Raw genomic sequence first — 21,314 nt, 5'->3', positions numbered from 1 at the left:
AGGGCACAAAAAATGAGGTGACAGCCTTGCCCAGAAGAGATCTGACCTCCCCAAAAGACCTGAGCCCACCCCCCACCACCCTGAAAAGCGGTGTAGTTCTACTTCCACTTCCTCTCCAGGTCCCCCTGGATGATGGTGTGGGAGGCCAAGAAGAACCCAGTTCAAGGTTCAAAGTTCAGTTGCATCTTGGGGTCACCATGCCTCAAAATCTACCATAAAAATGATAATTCAACACTAACAGGCTGTTTGACAAGGTTACACAAATAAAACCTTCACTGACATCAACCAACAAATTCAAGCATATGGACTTCGAATCCTTTTGGCCATGTACACCATCTGGCACATTTGGCATCAATAGGGAAAAAAAAGGAAAAGCTCCTTGTACCTGCCATCAAATACGGAGCACTGATGCATTTGGGGCTGTCTTGTCCAGGGGGCTCTTGTTAAGATCAATGGCGTGAAACAAACCGAAGGATATCGAGGCTCTTGTAAGGTTTTCTATGGAGGACGAGTTCGAATGTACTCCGGCCTTTTAAAACATTATAGAAAAAGGCTATAGGATGATAACTCACCTGCAGTAACTAGTCTGGCCCTAGTGGCTGGACCCAGTATGATTTCTACACAGTTTGTCTCCTATTGGGATTCCGTGGCAATATTTGATGGAAAATATTTTTTTATTTCATATTTTCTGTCTGAATATGAATCTGAAATCATGTTTTGGAAACTGAATTTGCTTTTTTGAGGGGGGATTTTTTTCATTGCCCAGAATGAAAAAAACCCCCATTGTTAAGTCCTATCTCATTTTTGAAAAATGTTGTTGTGCTCAGCCAAATAAATAAATAAATTCTAAATAAACTGCATGGAGCCGTAAATTAGTTTTTTAAAACGTGTGCTGAGCTGAGCACCGTTCTGTCCAGGACTCCCCTCCCGTGGGGATGTGGGGGTGTGCGTGCTCAGTCAAGTGTGGGCTTGTGGGAGGCAATTAGGACACCCGAGCTCCCTGTATCAGGAAAACACCGAGCCACACAATGGCTTTGACGGAGACTCTTGACTAATATTTTGATTGCTAGTTCGGCAATGAAATTTCCCGCTGACGTAGGAGCGGGCCTGTATTCACAAATGTTTTACGTGCCTTCCGGCAATATAAGATAAATGTTAAATGATCCATATAAGACAGCTGATGTTGGTGATGGCAATTATTGAGCATCAAAGTCACCTATTATTGCTGATTTCGTTCTTGTTAATGCTATAAATGAATGAAGTATTGGTAAATGGTAAATGGACTGCATTTATATAGCGCTTTTATCCAAAGCGCTTTACAATTGGTGCCTCTCATTCGCCAGAGCAGTTAGGGGTTAGGGGCTAGGTGTCTTGCTCAAGGACACTTCAACACGCCCAGGGCGGGGTTTGAACCGGCAACCCTCCGCCTGCCAGACAATCGGTCTTACCTCCTGAGCTATGTCGCCCTATTGGAGCATTTTATGTGGCTGATTAATGGGTAGTTTGTTTTCACTCTAGTCTAGGCAATATAAGTGTAGTTTCTAAATTGGCAGAAGCCTGTCATTGACTTTGCTTGTCGTAAGGTTTAGTATTACTCGTATCCATTTTGCTCAATGATGACAATTGATTATAAATGCCGTTTTGATATTTAATGCAATAATTCCGTTCAAAAACATAAATTAATTGTTGAAATTTAAGATTTGCAGACGATTATAAGGAGAGTATGTATTTCCTGTAATCTGCTGCCTACAGTCTGTGATAGACTGGTGGCCTGTCCAGGGTGTATTCCTGCCTCTCGCCCAGTGCACGCTGGGATAGGCTCCAGCACCGTCCACGACCCTGCCCAGGATAAGCAGGTATAGATAATGGAGGGATGGATGGATGCTGCCCAAAGTGACTATGACATAAAATATACATAGGTCTATGCATACATGCTTGAAGTTAGCACAACTGCATGACGGAAAACCTACTGTCATGCAATTGCGCTAACTATAAGCATGTATGCATACTCAGTTTTTAATAAGTAAAAGATAATGTAGTATATAATAAGATGTCAAAATAATATCAAATATAATATGGCTTCATTGTAAACACATTACACCCTAGTGAAATTGATATTATGTAATATTTAAGTACTTAACTCTGTCAATGGCATTCGAAAGGATGTTAAGTCACCTGTGATTCCTGAACCAAACTGTGGATAGGGTTGGGGGTATTTAACAAGTAAGATGTAGTTTTAATGTTACCTTGTTAGTGTATTTCCTTTAGCAGAAAAAGTGAGCATTAAAAACAACGAAATATGAATTTATCCCACCATTCAACAATTCTTCTTGCTGGAATCACAAAGTTTTTCTAATCTCAATGTGCAGAATGAATATCAAAAAGTGATCTCTGTCAGAAGTTGGCCAGTTCATAATCAAACTCAATGGAAGAAAAACTGAGTAAAGCTGTACTGTGTCCAGCCACTAGAGGGACTAGAGAGCAGGAGAACCGTTAAATAGTATTTGAGCCTATTTTTTACAGTCTCTGATTTGAGCACATTTGAAATTTGACATGTGACCAGACAAATCGGAGGGTGCTTTCCAGTCTGCCTCGTATACATTTCTATTGCCAGTTCAAGTGATAAGCTTACATTAAACAGATCTGTAAACAGCGGTAGTGTATAAGAACTTTTTCCCCTCTGTTTAATATACTCACTATAAGCACTTCAATTTGGCATCATTGCTTCAGAGGTGACAGGAACTCAGGCGATTAAAAAACGTTTTTATGCGGCAATTTGAGTGTGTTTGTCGCAGACAGTAATTAGATGTGACAGAAAAATGGCATCTCGTTCAGTTTATACATGCGCTAATCACTACTTGTGATATTTTTCCGGCAATCTTGCCATCAGCTTATAACGAGTGAGCTTCCTTAATTAAAATGTCAATTACAGTCTCAGTTGCTAGACGGGACATCGACGGGGCGTGTTTTTAATGCCGTGTATTTCTCTACACTTGGCATTGACGTCTTCTTAAATAATATCCACCTTGTATTGCCTGGATAATGAGAGTGTCCAGCTATGCATAATACTACGATGTCATCACAGAAATAACATAAGTAAACGTTTTCATAGCCAACATTTGTACATTGGTCTGTTAATACCTAAATGATGCAGCATTTCACAACTTGTTTCTATTATTTATTCTTTCAAATTGTAGTTATTGTGAGTCTACAAGGCCTACATAAACAATGATGTATTCAGCTCTGGTTTCCCACAGTCCGTAGACAGGCAGGTAGGCTAATTGGACAGTCTAAAGTGCCCACAGGTATGAGTGTGTGTGAGTGAATGGTGTGTGGGCCCTGCGATGGCGACCTGTCCCGGGTGTATTCCTGTCTCTCGCCCACTACATGCTGGGATAGGCTCCAACAAACCCTCCCCCCCCCCCATCCCCCGTGACCCTGACAAGGAATATACGGGTTAGATAATGGAAGGTTGTATATTTTGACATCAGTAAATTGACATTGCTGCTCCGACTTTCAAAAGGAAGAACTGCACAGTTTTTTTTTTTTTTTCGTTCTGTCTTACGTAACAGGATCGGCTATTAATTAAAACGACCTTTTAGCGGTTTCTCTCAGTCTCTGTCTCTCGCCTAGTCTGCGGATTCTCAGACCCGTACTGCGAAGAGGAGCGCACTTTTAAACCACTGGGCTGGTTAACACGGCCCTGGCACGCGCGTCCCTTTAACCCAAATTGCACCGATTTCCTGTCCTAGACCGAGCCCTGCCACGGCATTAAAGAAAGAGTGATATCACAATAAAATTATGTATTTTTACTTCTTATAAAGCATAGACAATGGTTTGATAAACAATTAGGGAATTTTATTTAGCATTTTTTTTGTTATTCATATTAATTGAGGGTTGCACCTCACATTTGATACCAAAAACAATAAAATAAAATTATATTTCACGTTCTCAGTAGCCAGTGAGGTAGACAGACGGGTGGTAGGGCGAGCTTGGTGCTCGGTACTTCTTCTGACAATCTCTTCTTCAGGAAAGCAACTGAAGCTTAAACATGGCTGCTTCTGTTTATCGTTCATACACTCGACAGCTCTCCTTACTCCTGATTTGCGCCACTGCAAACAGTGGGAGTGGAAGTGGTAGTACACCTAGGGCCTGATTTACCAAGACCTTTAGCACTTACAAGAACAATAACATAACTGATGATTGGTCATGCTATTGGTTTTGCACCAATCATTGGCTGTGTTACTTGTTTTGTGTGTGCTCAAAGGTTTTGCACCTGCTACAGGTCTTAGTACATTACATTACAGGCATTTAGCAGACACTCTTATCCAGAGCGACTTACATTGTATCCAATTATACAGCTGGATATACAGTATACTGGAGCAATGCAATGCAGCAATGCTTGCTCAAGGGTACAACGGCAGTGTCCTACCGGGGAATCGAACCTGCAACCTTTAGGTTCTAAGACCAACTCCTTAGCCATCATACTACACTGCCGCCCACAGTGTAGGAACCAAAAACCACGAATGGGTGTGCGGTGTATATTGCAATTTCTCAAGTTTTTCGGTTTTGTTAGGAAGCAGTGCTTCTTTCCCTGGAGTCAGGACAATGCAGGAAACTCGCCACTTAACACTTTGTGAAAGAAAGGAGAGTTTATTGTGATCACGCCGGGCCAGCGGTAGGATCTCTGAAACGCAACAGAACTTCACGCTGCAGTGGCCCTCAGTGCACTGCTCATCTGTTCCTGGTTTAAATACTGTACCCTCAGAGCCCCTGATATGATACACACACGTCCCACCTTCTCTGGGCCGAGACGTGACTGCCTGTCTCTGTGATTAGGAACAGCGTGTGCTTTGTTCAGGTAAAAGCAGCTTTAAAAAAAAACCCAGTATGATAAGGACATCTGTTCATTGAATAATAGAACTAGTTTTGTAGGGCAATAATGCAGCACCTCCAAATACACACGGTTGCATAAAATGCAGATATCAATATAAAAAAAAAACTTTTTAAAATTTAAGGATGCAAGGTGCCTAAAAAGGTACAGGTGCTCGTCACTGCAGTGGTACCCTATAGGTACATAAAATTGTACCCTTTGTCAGCAATACCTAATTAATTACTACCTGTTTTGGCTTGTAAAAGGTACTTATTTGTACCCAGATGGAACATGATGTTCAATTTTGGTTTTGGTGTACAAGTTATTTTCTTTTCTTTTTTTTCTGGGTCCGAATGCTGTCCATTGTCCTCTTAGTGTGGAATATGCATCATAAATGTCTGTCAAGACATCACATATCCAGCAAGTACTGGGTATTACCATCTTTGGCAACAAAGCTATTGTCCTGTTTCACAAAATGATCTGTTTAACAGCTGATTCTAATTAACAATATTAATTTCTTTTTAACGTCTTTCGCTCTCACCCACAGAAGAATATTTCACACAACAGTCGATTTCATCATATTTAATGAGGAGCGAAAAAAAGAGAAAAAGATTCTTAGCGCCAGGAAAAACATTTCGGGAGGACTTGTGCCAAAACCGCACTTATTTCATGAACAATACGAATGCGGAGAAAACAAAGATGCAGGTGCCGCCAAATAAAATGGCAACCAATTAATTTCATCTACAGAGACTGTTACGGAGCAGGAGTTTAGTGCTTGCTTATGCTTGTTTCCAAAAAGCCAATTGTGCCTGTGTGATCCAAACAGGTGCTCTCTCTGGCTCGGTCTGACCATTGTCCGTGTCTTCCACTAGAGGGCACTGTTGATACACCAGAGGACCCAGAGCTATTTCCAAGATGCAATCAGTTCGTGAAAGAACCCCTCGTGCCTTTAACTTGTAACATCGCGTAGTAAAAACAATTACTAAGTAGCCTACACCACACGTATATGTGAAAAATAGCTTATATCGATTTTGGGGTGAAACGTGAACAAAAAGACCTGATTTGGGTCTTCCGAAAACTACAGCGCGTGATTCATTAATAAATAAAATATAGAAAGCAGAATAAAAACCTGTTATTCTCCACCCAAGACTGTCTGATTTAATATATTGTTCCATTTGATATATAGGCTAACTTAATTATAGTCAAAATGTAACTATCTTTGTAGTTCTAAAATAGTAACGGTGTAATGATATTGTGAAGAGTAAAGCGAAATAGCATTGATTAAATAACATGTTAAGAGAGCGCGGGTCTGGCTGCGACACTGAGGTTCTGTTCTAACCCCACACCGCTGCGTCCTCTCTCCTCGTAGGGACACCATCATAGTGACGTGTACGAACAGTGCCACCAGCGTCTTCGCCGGCTTTGTCATCTTCTCCGTGATCGGCTTCATGGCTCACGAGCTGAAGGTGCCCATCGAGAAGGTGGCCGACGAAGGTAAAGCGATCGGCGGGTCCAGCGGGAAAGTTGCGCTGACCGAATCCCTCACCCGCTAACGTTCATGCTAACGACGTGGAAATCCCACGCCTTCAGACGTTGTTTAACCCTCACTCTTACTGTGTCCACAGGGTAGGAATTGACCCACCCCCAAACCCTAAATCAATATTTTTCATGAACTCTATACATAACATGACGCTAAATAAACTGTTTAACAACTGTTTCTTACTTCACAGCCCGGAGAGAAATACAGCCTTAGCCTACACCACTCGTTTTTACAACAAAACGCACATCATCATAACATTTCCCCTTGTAATAGATGTGTGGTCCTTAACTTTGAATATGACTTCTGATTTCATAACGACAATGTTAAAATATAGCCTACTCCTGAGACTAGCTATGTAGCCTACACTGACATTGTAGCCTACCGCTTTTATAAAAACATAAAAAGGGCCACATTTAACTGTTTCTTATGGTAGGGTCACTCCAGGAAAACCCCAACAAATTTCATTCTGAAAAAAATTTCAATTTAGGAGGTTTTCACAGCTGTTAAGACTCAGAAAAGGGTCCGTTTTTACCCTGAGGACAAATTTGAAGGTTATTATCAATATATTTTCCTTGTATCTATGTGGGGAAAAAAGTGACTCGCTGGTTAGACGTAGCTGGTGTGTAGGCTAACACACCGGAACTCGGCCACGAAACCCGCTTTTCACGGCGCATCGAATGAACTGTGATATCGGCCATAATTCATTGAACGTTTGTCCTTACCACTTTCTCACAATTATAAGTGCTAGTTTTTGTCTTTACCTACAAAGCAAGCTATTCAGCATGTTCAGCAATCGAAGAATGTGAAAAAAGAATGAATAGGCTACTTGGATTTACATTTAAATGAACAATCATTCAGGACTAATTTATGGGATCTAGGCAACAGTGTTCAGTTAGTCATGTGCCTTGCTGAAGGTACTGTGATGTCACTGCATTACTGTTACAGTGAGTCATGTGACCTGTTTCCCCCTGTTCCTCTGTCCAACCTGCAGGCCCAGGCATTGCCTTTGTGGTGTACCCCGAGGCCCTGACCAGACTTCCCCTCTCCCCCTTCTGGGCCATCATCTTCTTCCTCATGCTGCTGACACTGGGGCTGGATACCATGGTAACCGTCACAGGTGGCACGGGAGCTCATAATTATGGGATGCGTGGCCCTGGGTGCTGCACTTAACGTCAGTGCTTAAAGTGAAGCCTTGCCATAGATGGCAGTATTGTTAAGCAGATTAATTATGACATAGCCTAAATTAAATACTTTTGGGGGAAATGTTCTGCAGATTGAAGAAAACATGCGCAGAAAACGCTGAAATTATTAAATTGATGAAATTGAGTGACTGAAAACCCCTCGGTAATGTTTGAAACACTATATACGACTCACTTTTTAAAAAAGTGAATTTGGCATTCCCCAGGTAGGATTCTACACTTTCAAAACAGATGCGTTAAAACATCACATTTTGTGTTACTTCTCGTGAAATACCTTTTCTTACTTTCAACACAGTATGTGTTAAAAAGTCACCCTTTGTGACACATAAATTGTATATTTGTAACACAATAGTAGGGTGATTTTCACACAAAGTAGCCTATTAGAAAAGTAGTGACTCGAGAAGTGTGTTGAATACTAACACATCCTTTTTCAGACTGTATTAGGTAACTAACGGTCAATAATATATTTCTAATAAATATTTAGTGGAAATATAATAAGGAATATAACAAAACCATGATTTTTGAAATGGCTACATATACACGACTGCTGCTGAGAGGTGAGGATTAATAACGGTTAATAAATGAAAGATGAGGATGCTGTGTGTGGAGAGGGGGTGAGCCGTTGATCCTCCGCAGCTGCAGCTCTCCGGGTGTGAAAGCAGTAATTAGCGGAATTCGCGGCTCGCGCGGTTGGCCTTTCTCAAATGTTATGAAATGAAACGCATTTTAAGTGCTGTGCCGTGGCAGCACTGAAGTGTTCCTCTCGGGTTTTTCCACACAAGAGGTCCCTCAATCCCTCCCATTTCTCTGCTGAGGTGACGGGGCGGGAAGCTGTCTTTATATAGCCTAACCTACCGCGCTTACCAAGAAACAACCGCAATCAGGCATATTATAATTACAGATGGTATTTTAATTACAGACCTGCTTAATTGGCTGCCGTACATTGGCATCGCACTCTGCAGAACGTTCATTAAGTCGAGATATTGTTTTGATTGTAATTTTGCTCAGTCACGCAAATAAATTAGTCAATTAGCATACGGCAGGGTTAAAGCTGCAGTTCGAGGTTTTAAAGCAAAACGAACGCCACTTTCTCTCAAACCCGAATGACTCAGCTTCTGTGCACAACGGCAAATACTACTTTTTCCACGGATCGCTTCTCTGGGCACAGGTGATGTGTGACGCGCTTTTTCTGTCTTTTCCCAGTTCGCCACCATCGAAACCATCGTGACTTCCGTGTCTGATGAGTTCCCCAAGTACCTGCGCAAACACAAGCCCATATTCACGCTCGTATGCTGCCTCTGCTTCTTCATCCTCGGATTCCCCATGATCACAGAGGTGAGAAGCTCGTTCTGACATCCTGAAAGGAGGGAGGCAGGGAGGGGGCTCAAAAGGCATGGACTAAAAAGTTTGCTTTGGTCTACTATTTTAAGGGGCCCCACAGAGACTGCATAGGAACAGAGCGCATCATTTTGTGCTACACCCCTGGCAACAGGGTCAGTTGCAGCGTTCTTAGCCGGAGTTTAAGACCACTGAACTGCCTTGCCACTGAAACAGCTAATCCGTGTTTCACAGATTCGGATAGCGCTTCCAGCTGCAGTGTAGTTCTCTGGTCTAGAGATTTAAACCTGAGGTTTACACTCTGCAATTGACCCATAGTGTCTACTGGTTCTGTGGTGCATTTCAGTGTCATTGATTCAGGTAATTTGTCCACGCGCATTTTCTAAAACCTTTACTCAGCCTGAGAAAGTCTGTGGACGCAACGCGCCAGCACAGTTCTCTTTGTGGCTTGTAATTCACACCCCAGAACTCTATAGCAGTTTCTACACCCTCGTTTAGAAACTGTTTTGTTTACATAAAACGTTTGCTCTCTTTTTAATTTTTTGAGATTCTCTTGCTATTTGGAGCACCTTTTTTTTTCTTTTTTTTTACCACTCCTTGTGATTTAGATTTTAGAATACAGGGCCATGTTATCTAAGGTAAAAAGAAAATGAATCAGTCATATTGCCAAGTGTTTCACGTTCCCTTTAAAGGAATACCGCGAATACCTGCACGCCGCGTCCCTCCACGACTTGAATTAGACACCCATGCTCCGGACTTCCCCATCTATCATTGATGCCCATTAATTTTTATTTACTCTGTTCCTCTCTCTCTGTCTTTGGGGAAAATTTGAAATTCCGCACATCTGTCAGCCTCGGCAGACTCGCGATCTCGTTTTAGCGCTCCCTCGTTCTCCTGCTAAGGCGTGGCTGGGAGCACAGCCGCTGGAGTGCGCGCGATCTGTTCCGGTGTTAATTGGACGCGTTCGTTTTCGCGATTCCCCCGAGCGGTCCTGGTTCCGCTGGGAGTCGTACGCAGGCTTGTGTTAATGAAGAGCTATCGAAATGGAGAGGGCAACCCTTTCGGTCGCGCTTTCTGTTAACGGTTAAAATAATTAGCGCAACACAGCATCCCGTACACTGGGGGTACTGAGCTAAGTCACCCGGATGTTTGAGTTCTTCCCTGGCCTAGATTTTCAAATCTCTCCCTTGAGGCCAGTAGTGCTGCTGGTTTCCATTCTTCCCGTCTAAGCAGGAACTAAATTAAACCTGGGACACCACTTGAGCGGAACCCCCCGGCCAATCAGTGACACACTTCAATCAATTAATTACCAGGTAGCAAAGAAAGCCAGCAGTACCACTGGCCTCTCGGGAGAGATTTAAAAATCTAGGCCATGGAAGAACTCAAACATCCGGGTAACTTACAGTATATGACCAAAAGTATCTGGACGGCCCTTGGTCTGGTGCTGTTTTTCATGGTTTGGGCTAGGCCCCTCTGTTCCAGTGCAGGCAAATCTTCATGCAATGCCATTCTGCATGATTCTGTGCTTTCACCGTTGTGGCAACAGTTTGGGGATGGCTCTTTCCCCAAACTGTTGCCCCACGAGCTTGCAAGATACCTTCCTAGGTAAAAATCCTGCACAGTACCCTGTGCCTTTAAGTCTCAAGTGATGAATTTGTTCAGGTAAAGAAACAATGCTGCAGGAGCTGGATTGCTTGCTCTGTTTGTGTAACAGTCTGTATTATTTTCTGGTGCAACAGAGTGGGATGTACATGCTACAGCTGGTGGACACCTTCGCAGCCTCATACTCCCTCGTCATCATAGCCATTTTTGAACTGGTGGGAGTCTCGTATATATACGGTAAGCGAATCGCCTTTGAAAATCGCGCATACATCAACATAATAATTTTTTAATACGTTTTTTGCACTGTAACATAAGCGGCTTCCGAATCGGCGCAATTGCCCGCAATTGAATCTGCAGGTACGCGGCCCGACTGTTGACCAGAGCGCTGTGTGAAAATAAGAACATTACCCCTCTTGACCACACGATGTCTCTAACACCCTGTCAATCGAGCTTGAGCTCCGCTGTGGGAGATTTCGTCTTCGTGTCAGTTTGGTAACCTCAGAATGCTTTCCTCAATCCCTCGTGAAGCACATTCCTCGTATGAAATAACCGTTTTCCTCCACAGGAATGTCGCAGCGGATAGGCCGGGTTTTTTAATTTAAACGTGAGCCGCGCTAATCGTTCTCCCGCTAAGGCCGTCGCTCCCCCGGGAAACGTTCACCATTTCGCAGCCCTGTTTACCTCTCCCCGACTTCAGCCGAAGTGAAACTAGGTCACTTGTTGTCTCGCGTCGCCGTGTCTATAAATGGAGCCAAGATGGCGTCCCGTCAGGCGGTTGCAAAGCGACATTGCGGCTCTCATTCCGCAACCTTTTATATTTCTCAGGCTTGCAGAGGTTCTGCGAAGACATCGAAATGATGATCGGGTTCCAGCCGAACAGGTTCTGGCGGATCTGCTGGGCCTTCGTGACGCCGACGATTCTCACGGTACGTCCGACGCATTCTCACCCGGCCCGCCCGCGGGAATGACATTCGAACCGCAGAGCGTACGTTGGAGGTGGAGAGGGTAGGAGGGGCCAGGCGGCGAAGCCTAGGAAGTTATAACGCCTCTGGGCATGTTGAGGGCAAAATAGCCCGCTGTCTAGTGAATCCAATGCACAAAACCAAGGCCATTTTGAACTCCAAATATATTTCGTTATGTGCCGCAGTTTGTGAAACAATGGTTCTTTTGGCCCTGAAGGGGAAAAATATTTAATAGAATGTACATATTGTGTAGTATATTTTTACAATCTGCTCATCATATGAAATGTGCCGGTCGTCAATCGAGTCCAAGAATACCATCGGGGAGGTTTCATTTTGCTTTCGAAAGTTTGATATTCCCCATTAATTTTCACACGAGCTCCAGTGTTTTTCCCTCAACACGCGCAGTACAGGCTTAGGCCTACTTCCGGGGGGCTTCGCAAAGCTTGGGTTAGACGAAGGCGCGCTCGCCTGTCTAGATAAATACGCACGTTTGAGCGTCTGAAGCGTCACAGATATCTTCAACGACGCCGCGTTGGGAAATTATCCCAGAGACGGCCTAGGAGGTGGCACATGTAGGACTCCTTGTAACGAGTCGCAGGTTCGATTCGGTAAGACTGCCGTTGACCCTGAGCAAGTACTAGTGCTCGATATACCAGTGTATAAAGGATAAGTAGCATGAAAAGTGTGTAAGTGCTCGGATAGGCGTCTGCTATCCTGTAATGGAGTAAAGGTCCGCTGCCTACGGCCGCTGCTGCGCGCGAGCTAGCCGCCGGCGGCGGCGGGGGACGCTTACGACACCGCCTGCTTCACGGAAAGGTGCGGAGCGCATTTAATCCCGCCAGGGGACCGCCGCGTTCGTTATTTACGGGGAAACAGGCCGTCGATGTCGCGGTTAACCGCGGGTGACAAATCGCTTCGTTACGTTATTTAAACGCTTTGCGCACGCCCCGTGTCTGAGTCCGTTCGGAAGGCTTGCAGTTTTTACGCGCTGCGCGGTCATACCGCTGGATATTTGCTGAAGCGCTTCAGGGGGAGGAACCTTGCTGAAGGGTACGTTGGCAGGGGGCTCACCTCGAAACAGACCTTGCAGTCAACGGATTAGGTAAATTAGGCAAAGTTCTGCAGTGCTACTCCACAGGCCTTTTTTTCAGCCTTGGGAAATAACATAACATGACACAATGAGGAGAACAGGCCATTCAGCCCAACAATGCTGGCCATTTTCCTGACAAAATTGCACCTAGTGCTCTGATTACCTACAGAGCTCGATAGTATCTAACACCGTATCAAGCCTGGTCTTGAAAACCCCCCAGAGTTTCTGCCTCTACTACGTGACCTGGCAGGCTATTCCACACACTGGCCGTGAAAAAATTCTTCCTAACGTCTGTACGGAATTGACCTTTTTTTCGAGTTTCCATTTATGTCCCCTCGTTCTACTGACGCAACTCAACCTGAGGAGTCTTTTGTAGCATTTCACTCTGTTGATTTCCTTTATGAATTTAAAGGCCTTGATCAAATCACCCCTAAGTCTCCTTATGCTGAGGAATGTGTGTGAAAGACCTATTGGTAGATACAGTGCCGATCAGTCCTATTAAAAGCTATGCATCCGGTGGTCTCAGTGGCAAACCATATCATCGATCAGGTTAACCCTGTTTGACCCTGTGTTGTTCATTCAATACTGAAAACAGTATTGAGGGAATGTGCACTGGAAAAAAAAAACATGCATTCTGCAATGCACTATGGGATTGCTGGCCTCTGACTCCATACTAAAAAGGCCCCTTTTGGGCAATAGACTGTTTTGAGCATCCAGGGGTGTGGTTTCAGTTGCCACTGATTTGAGTGGTTGAGTGCCACTGATTTGAGTGGTAGAGTGGTTGAGTGCCACTGATTTGAGTGGTTGAGTGCCACTGATTTGAGTGGTAGAGTGGTTCAGTGCCACTGATTTGAGTGGTAGAGTGGTTGAGTGCCACTGATTTGAGTGGTAGGGTGGTTCAGTGCCACTGATTTGAGTGGTAGAGTGGTTCAGTGCCACTGATTTGAGTGGTAGAGTGGTTCAGTGCCACTGATTTTGCCAGCGGAAGTTCCCTTTCAGATCCTTTGGCAGCGGCTGGATGTTTGGCATCCAAGAATGCTGTCCATCTTGATGGCTTTTTATTAGCTTTTTATTGTCTATTGTTTTGTTCATGAGGGACTAACTACACAGTCTCACAGGGGGGGGGTGGGTGTCTTGACTGCAGACCTCGGGACTATCAACAGCGGGGGTGCACAAGGAGGGCCGTTCCCTTTCCTGGATTTCAGGCCAACTTCTGCTCTTAATTATTAATTAGCCTGATCATTTTACTACTTGATATTTTAACTGCTGTTCTTGATAACTTCACAAAATGGCAGCTGAAGGCTGTTCCAGTGTGCCAACGTGAACCGTCTTCTCGCGGTTAACCTGCGGTTAAACCAGCACAAGCGTATCCAGCTAATCAGCCAGTTCAGCCGGAGTAATCGGTGGCAATGAAAACCCGCAGACGCATCGGCCCTGCAAGAATGGAGCTGCCCAGCCACTGATGAACCACGTATTACGGGGGCGCACCAGTCCGGTCCTGGAGGGCCGGTCTGCGTGCTGGTTTTAGTTCTAGCCGATTAACTAAATAACCTTAGTGTTAGTTTTCTGACAGCTCGCCCTGTAAACTGCCCTGGTTCGCTCCTGTACTTGAGCACAGTAAAATCTTCAGGATGTACTTGCAGTTTGCAGCTATAGCTGTTACTCGTACACATGTAGGATCAATATATGATCGAGCTAATTAAGGTGCAAGATCAAAAATATGCAATGCTGATGTAACAATCATTACTTAATAATAATTTAAAGCAGTGGAGTTCTTGAACACTAACTAAGAATTTTGAAAAAACATTCCAAAAAACCTACTCTTCTAAGTGTTAAATAACTGAGTGCAGAAGTTGACTCAAAATCTCGAAACGGATCGCCCCCCCCCTTCCGCACCCCCGGTGTATTAACTCTCCATCTCTCCCCACCGCCCCCCCCATGATGCAGTTCATCCTGGGCTTGAGTCTGTACCAGTGGAAGGTGATGACCTACGAGGACTACACCTATCCCACCTGGTCCATGGTCATGGGCTGGCTGATGGTCATCTGCTCGGTCATCTGGATCCCCATCATGTTCGTCATCAAGATGTACCTGGCCCCCGGCTCCTTCGTCGAGGTAAAGGGGGAGGGGTGGGCGAAGACGTCTTAGCGCACGACGCCCGGCAATAAGAAAGGAACGGTTTCTCGGGGTCCCCGAATGAAATGAGCTTATTAAATCACAGAGCGGGGCCGGCGGGGCCCGGGGGCGGTACGCCGCAGGTCCGGTGGGCGCGGCCGCACGCGGCGATCAATCTTCAGCGCCGAGCTTTCGGCGAGCGCGGCCGTCCCGTCCTCCCCAGACCCCGCTGAAAAAAAGCTCAAGCCTTTCAATTTTTCGACATGAGTGTCTGGTGTCTGGGGTGACAAATACACGTTGCAGCAAAAACGTTTTCAAAAATATAAATATATACATTTTTGTTAAACGTCCTTTGGTGCGTCAGTTTCAGCACAGTGGGATATATGTTTGAGATTAAAGGCAGAGACCCGTACCCCCTACAGGGGACAAAAATGTATTGGCGGGGTCTTATGAGGATATGCGTTGATTTTAAGAGTTGAGCTTCTCCTTCTCGTCTGAAAGGAGGAGGGCGGGGCGTGTTCAGTTCTTTCTGCACGTGCTCCGTGGTGAGTTTGCCTGCTCAGAACGTGCCTGTGACTCCACTGTAAGGAACAGGGGTCTGCTCGTTTGCATGGGTCTAGGGCTGATGAATCAGGCCATTAGAGACATTACGGACAAGAACCACGCGCTCCAGTAACCTGGGATTGCGAAGTGGCGATGAGACGGTCGTCCTATCACGTTACTCGTGGAGAAAACGGGGGAGGGGCTCCACCAATCACAGAGCGCATCGGTGATGACCAGCACTACGAGGGAAATTGGGGATTCGTTCTGGTTGCTCCTACTTGTTGTGGACGTACAGCTAGAAAATATCCACCAATCACCTTTTGAAATATTGTACGTTTAAGACTTGTTAGAAGAAAATGGTATGGAATTCTGCCTTCCCCTTAGGTATGTTTTTTTACCGTACAGAAAAAACAACTGTGACAAACACAGTGACTTCAGTGTTACAGTCACACACCTTTGGCAATACAGTATTATCCTGGTGTGATTAAGTTTGAGATTGACAGGTGTGGAATTACAAAATGAGCGGCGCTAATTATCCTAGTACGATGTGTACTCTCCCTAAAATTAATACCAGTCCAAATCAATGGGGAAAAATGGGTTTATCCTTTAGACAGTCTGAGTACCTGTTAAATCCATGCTGTTACAAAAATGTATTTATAAGCCCCGTTATTTTTAATATCACAGAATTTTAAAAAATTTGTAACTCTGCTAAATTTCAAGCTGCCCCTGTGGAATTGAAAAAATTTCAAACCCACTGCATGCAGAACCACCCACTCTGCATGTTGTTATTTTGTGTTTGAACAGTAGTGCATTGTGGGTAACAGATACTGGTAAAATGTGTAAACAGCAGTGCACTGGGGGTAAGAAATGCTATTAAAAGTGTGGAAACAGCAGTGCACTGTGGGTAGGAGATGCTCTTTGGAAATGTAGAAACAGCAATGCATTTTGGGTAAGGAATGCTGTTTGGAAATGTGGAAACAGCAGTGCACCGTGGGTAAGAGATGCTGTTTGGAAATGTGGAAACAGCAGTGCACCGTGGGTAAGAGATGCTGTTTGGATATGTGGAAGCAGCAGTGCACCGTGGGTAAGAGATGCTGTTTGGAAATGCGGAAACAGCTGTGCATTGTGGGTAAGAGATGCTGTTTGGATATGTAGAAGCAGCAGTGCACCGTGGGTAAGAGGTCCTGTTTCTCCACAGCGGCTGAAGCTGGTGTGCTCCCCCCAGCCCGACTGGGGCCCCTTCCTGATGAAGCACCGCGGGGAGCGCTACCGGAACATGATCGACCCCCTGGGGACAAACTCGCTGGGGCTCAAGCTCCCGCCAAAGGACTTCGAGCTGGGATCCCATTACCAGTAGTTGCGGTCCCTCCCCCTCCCCCTCCCCCTCCCGCTTCCCTGGCCCCGCCCCCGCCCCCTCCCCTTCCCCCCCGACCCCACGGCAACCGGCTCACGGGTGGAAGCCCCGCCCCTTTCCCTTTTCCTCCCTCTCCTTCCCGTCTCGAGTCTTCTTCGCGGAGCCAGGGCGTGGCTTCCCGTCCGGCGCCGTCCCCCCGCGGCTCGGCCGTCGTTGTTCTTCACGGTGAGCGGCGGCTGCTTGGTTGGCACGGCGATCCGCGTAGAACCCCTTTGACGGGGAGGTTTGTCGGAGCGATTCGTGTTTCCCATTGGTCAGACCTCTCCAGCCAGGCCCCGGACTCCACAGGGCCTCTCTCTCTCTCTCTCCAGATGTGGTTTTCATGTTTTTCATTTTTCTGTGCCTTTGTGGTAAAAGGTCAGACGTCCCCAGAAGCACAGAATGCATGCCCAAAACCGCCCACAGCGGTGAAATGGAGAACACAACAGAATATTTGGTGATTCTGTGCCAGTATTTGGACTTTGCACACACACACATACACACACAAACACGCACACGTTCACCTTCTTTCTCGCTCACTTTCTCACACACTCAACATATCTGCTTACTGGTACTGTACACACACACACACACACGCAATATCTGTTCACTGGCAACAGAATAGCCAGAAATACATTTTAGATGTTCAAATGCTGAGAAAACAATCTTTCATCTATGCCTGCTTTTTACTGTTTTGTTTCCTTTTGGTGTGTTTTCAATGGGAAACCACTGCATTGGGTCTGTGTGAATCCTCACTTTTGGCTTTGGGGTAATTAATTATGCCCAAACTCTGACGCTATGTGAACTCTTCAATACTTATTCTCCCTTATGCTGTTTTAGAATGAAGCACAGTGGTAGCATAGGACACATGGAGTGCTTGCTTTTCTACTTCTGAACATGCAAAGCCACCCAGCAAAACTATTTATTCTTTGCGATGCTAAGCTATAACCCGTAGCCATATATTTGTGCGTTAAATATAGTAGAATATTTATTGTTGAACATTATATTGTTGTGGTCTCATTGGGGAATTTGTGTATGAACTCCTCTTTCATCTTCCATAGAGGTAAGAAAAGAAGAGAGACTGTATATCATTCTTATTTGCCAACTGACTGTATAATTGTATCTTGTACAAACTGACACTTTTTAAAAAGTGGTCTCTGTGTCCATGTGCTGAGTGTTTGTGTTTGTCATGTCCCTATGAGTATCTTTTGAACAACTATTAGTCATGATGATAGAATAAGAATAGGATAGCGTAGAGTTTTTCTAGAAACTTCATCGGAAGTCCCGCTGGGACTTCCTTGGTCTCCGTTGCCATGTGAACCGTCCGTCTTTGTTCATGTAACAGGGTCTCAGGTAAATTTGAGTTCATCAGTCGCATTTGTAGATTTGTAGCGCATGAGGCAACCGTTTAGGTAGTGTTTTTTTTTTGTTCGCTCTTCCGGCATACCGTTTCCCGAGGGGTTTCGAGACGTCTTCTTCTCACACGAAACCGAAGTCGCAAAAGAACCGAGAACACAACCCGTTTTGCGTGGACGCGCTAAAGCTTTTAAATGTATTCGCCTGATGTTTCACTCAGAATTATAGAACTAGCTTGCGCTGACGCTTTCACATTTTCCCGACCGATTGCTCCACGCTCGCCAGCGCTTAGGTTCGTAGGAAATTAGTTTTCAGTGTAGCATGTCTAATAATCTTTCGTTATTAATTTGATCCGAGTGAATCCTTATAACAGTAATGCGATCGTGTCAACCGGGCGTTCGGTAAGATTCCTCTCATTGCCTGAGTTGATGAGACTTGACTGAGGGTAATTTAAGTGTGCGGTCTTCTTCCGAACGGAGCAATGTGGAACTGAAGGCATTTAACGCAGTGATCGGTGAGTAGGCTACAGCGCGCTGTAAGCGAACGATAGTCTCCCTACTTGAGATTACTGAGAATGCGCTATATGCAGCGAATTAGCTGAAGCGGAACAGCAGGCTGACATGGCCACGAGATGAGAGAATTGTTTTGGCGGGACAAAGCGCGATGCGCACCCAGATGCCGAATCACTTTTGTGCAGAATGAGAACAAACAAACAAACAAAACAGAAAAGCAGAAAAGGAACTAAATTCATGGATGCGTACATACTTGTGGCAAAGTGTTTTAGAACACTTCTTTTTTTTTTAGTGTCTTGTACGATGTACGCTTGTGAAACTACGCTTCAAGCAGCCTGAATGTCAACCAACAGGAACTGTGACACCCAGACTGTGGAAGGCCACGCTGTATTTTTTCGTTTGACCTCTGGTTGCCTTGTCTTGTTCGCAGCGGACCAGACCTGGAAAGGGAGGGGTTGAAAAATGACAGAAATGTGCCAGAGACAGGGTGATCAGGAATGCTACAGGAAGTAGCAGAAAGCCAATTCCCTCTCTTGTTAATAAGCCCAAACTAAACACATCCTTGTGTTTTCAGCGATTGCTTCTGCCTCGCTGCTGGCTGGACCAGAGTCTCCCTCCATCTAGCCTGTCCGTCAAGAGATTTCAACAAATGCCTCTTTTTCTAAAGCCAGCGCTGGTTTATGATACATAATTCTGCTGGAAATGCTCAAAGACTGTACACTAAGCCTCTGTTTAGCTGATACCCTGACCAGAACAGTGAGAGGCTTTATTTTTGGCTCACAGAGAACTGGTTTAAAGACTCCAAGGCATTATCGCACGATCGCAGAACAATGGATCGCGCTCGACTGTGTTAATCGTGTTGCTGTGTGCATCTGTGATCGTGTCCGTGCCTCGGTAGGGTACGCGTGTGTTAGTTGCCCCTCCCAGTCCCCGCCCCTTGCATGTGTCCACGAGTCGCTGTTTGTAGATTTCACGATCACACACTGGCACGTGAGGAACATAAACGTTTATCAGAATGTTAGGCCGGAAACCCACCCCACGTACGTACACGAACGCAAATGACAACGCCAGGCCACCGCAAACGAACATCTGGGTCGTACACACTTACTGTAACGTGCGTTCTTATGTCCCTGTGGGGGTAGTAAACCCAAGTCCTCGGGGGGTGATCCAGGACAGTTGCGAAAGACCAAGTGGTAGACGGCACAAATGGAAGAAGACTGCTTCAGCCTGTTGTTACCTGCTATGGCGCCCCCCCTCGCTTCGAAGCTCGGAACTGCGACTCGCGCTTACGCTGTGTTGGGTGACACACTTCAGAACGCAGCGACTTTGCGGTAGCTCGAAGCGTCCGCGTTCGCGTACTTACGTAGGGTGTGTTACAGGCCTAAGTATGTACGCGGACGCTTCGAGTGACACAGAGTCGGTTTCACGCGTAGCTGTGTTCTAAAATGCGTCACCTGAAATTCTTAACGCAACGCTAGCTTGAACTGCAGGTGTCAAGAGTCGCAGTGAGGAGCACTGTAGCAGACAACAACAGGCCGAAGTAGACTTCTTTTATTTGGGCATTCTTCCACTGAGCCTCTCTCACAACTGTTCTGGATACTTGAGCTGTCGGCTTTATTCAGAACGCACCTTGAGTACGTACAACCAGGACGTGCGTTTGCAGTGCGTCGGCCTGGCGTTGTCATTATGCGTTTGTGTACACACGTGGCTTGCGTTTTCGCCATTTTGCTTTACAGTGAAATGCGCAAGTCGTTCTTAATGCCTTCCACTTCAATTTTAGGCGGTAGATAACCAAAGAAGGACACAATTTTGAAGGGGTTTGAGAACAACGAAAAACAAAAACGGAAAAGACGTACGTTTGGGTGACTGAGATACTGCCAGTCGCGTTTCATTAACCCCATTTATGTTTGCCAACACGTTACAATACATCTTCAGGTAACCATTGGCCTTATAGATGTCTTCTAATTTTAGAATATTGTATGTATTTCAAATTAAAGATAGAGAATAGCCTATAGTCTGCCATATGTGTATGTATGTATATATGTGTGTGTGTGTGTGTGTGCGCGCATGTGTCTGTGTAAGTGAGAGTGTGTGTATGCGTGTGTCTGTGTACACTCACGCATACACATATGTATATAATATACAGCAAATCTATTATCTAGTGAATGTTGTGTCTATTTGGCACTTTATTGTGGACCTATCACTGTATAGGTTAAATTCCTAATTACTTGCGTAATGTCATATATTTTGGTGTGTTCTATGTGGGGTACTGCTGCCTATGGACAAAGACATGTACCTCCGTCAGATGATGACACTTCCATCGGTTTGCCATACAAATATAGTAAAGATATATAATAAAAGTTTTGAATCTCATGCTAGTAGGTAAAAAGAGTCATATATTACACATGAAATACATTATTTATTTTAAAATGTCACTAATTCTTGAGGCCCTACCTCAGATTTTGTATTTATGTACACAAATGCAATTTATGTATATCTTTGCCAAAATTATGTCATAAATTAGAGTTTATCCTATAACGTATAAGTTGTAAAACCTCCAAATAAATGTCAATGTTTTCAGTGTCATCGCTGTGTTCTCCTGTGTTTTTTGGTGTGTATGTGTGTGTGTGTGAGTGAGTGTGTGTGTGCATGTGTGTGCGCGCGCATGCGCGGGTGTGCATGTGCATGTGTGTGCGTGCGTGCCGTTGTGCAGGGTGCGAGGAACAAGAGAACCAGCATAATTAATGTGATCCTACAAGCAATGGGATCCTATGGGAAATCTAATTGTAGT

At 45.0% G+C, this 21,314-nt stretch overlaps 1 protein-coding gene across 3 annotated transcripts in view; it reads left to right on the top strand.

Annotated features, from left to right (window-relative positions):
- Positions 1-21,109, top strand: part of LOC135242100 (sodium- and chloride-dependent glycine transporter 2-like) — a 37,030-nt gene extending 15,921 nt beyond the window's left edge. For all 3 annotated transcript variants that reach the window (XM_064313015.1, XM_064313016.1, XM_064313017.1), the window contains 7 exons: positions 6,243-6,367; positions 7,405-7,517; positions 8,816-8,947; positions 10,690-10,789; positions 11,378-11,478; positions 14,552-14,719; positions 16,461-21,109. In XM_064313015.1, coding sequence (XP_064169085.1) covers positions 6,243-6,367; positions 7,405-7,517; positions 8,816-8,947; positions 10,690-10,789; positions 11,378-11,478; positions 14,552-14,719; positions 16,461-16,619 — 898 coding nt within the window. In that variant the 3' untranslated portion in view covers positions 16,620-21,109. The remainder of the gene's footprint in view (positions 1-6,242; positions 6,368-7,404; positions 7,518-8,815; positions 8,948-10,689; positions 10,790-11,377; positions 11,479-14,551; positions 14,720-16,460) is intronic.
- The last annotated feature ends 205 nt before the right edge of the window (positions 21,110-21,314 follow it).

Source organism: Anguilla rostrata, chromosome 16 (genome assembly GCF_018555375.3).
Source record: "Anguilla rostrata isolate EN2019 chromosome 16, ASM1855537v3, whole genome shotgun sequence".
NCBI classification, from domain to species: Eukaryota; Metazoa; Chordata; class Actinopteri; order Anguilliformes; family Anguillidae; genus Anguilla; species Anguilla rostrata.
The sequence above is the reverse complement of the archived record's forward strand: the minus strand, read 5'-3'. Positions and strand labels throughout refer to the sequence as shown.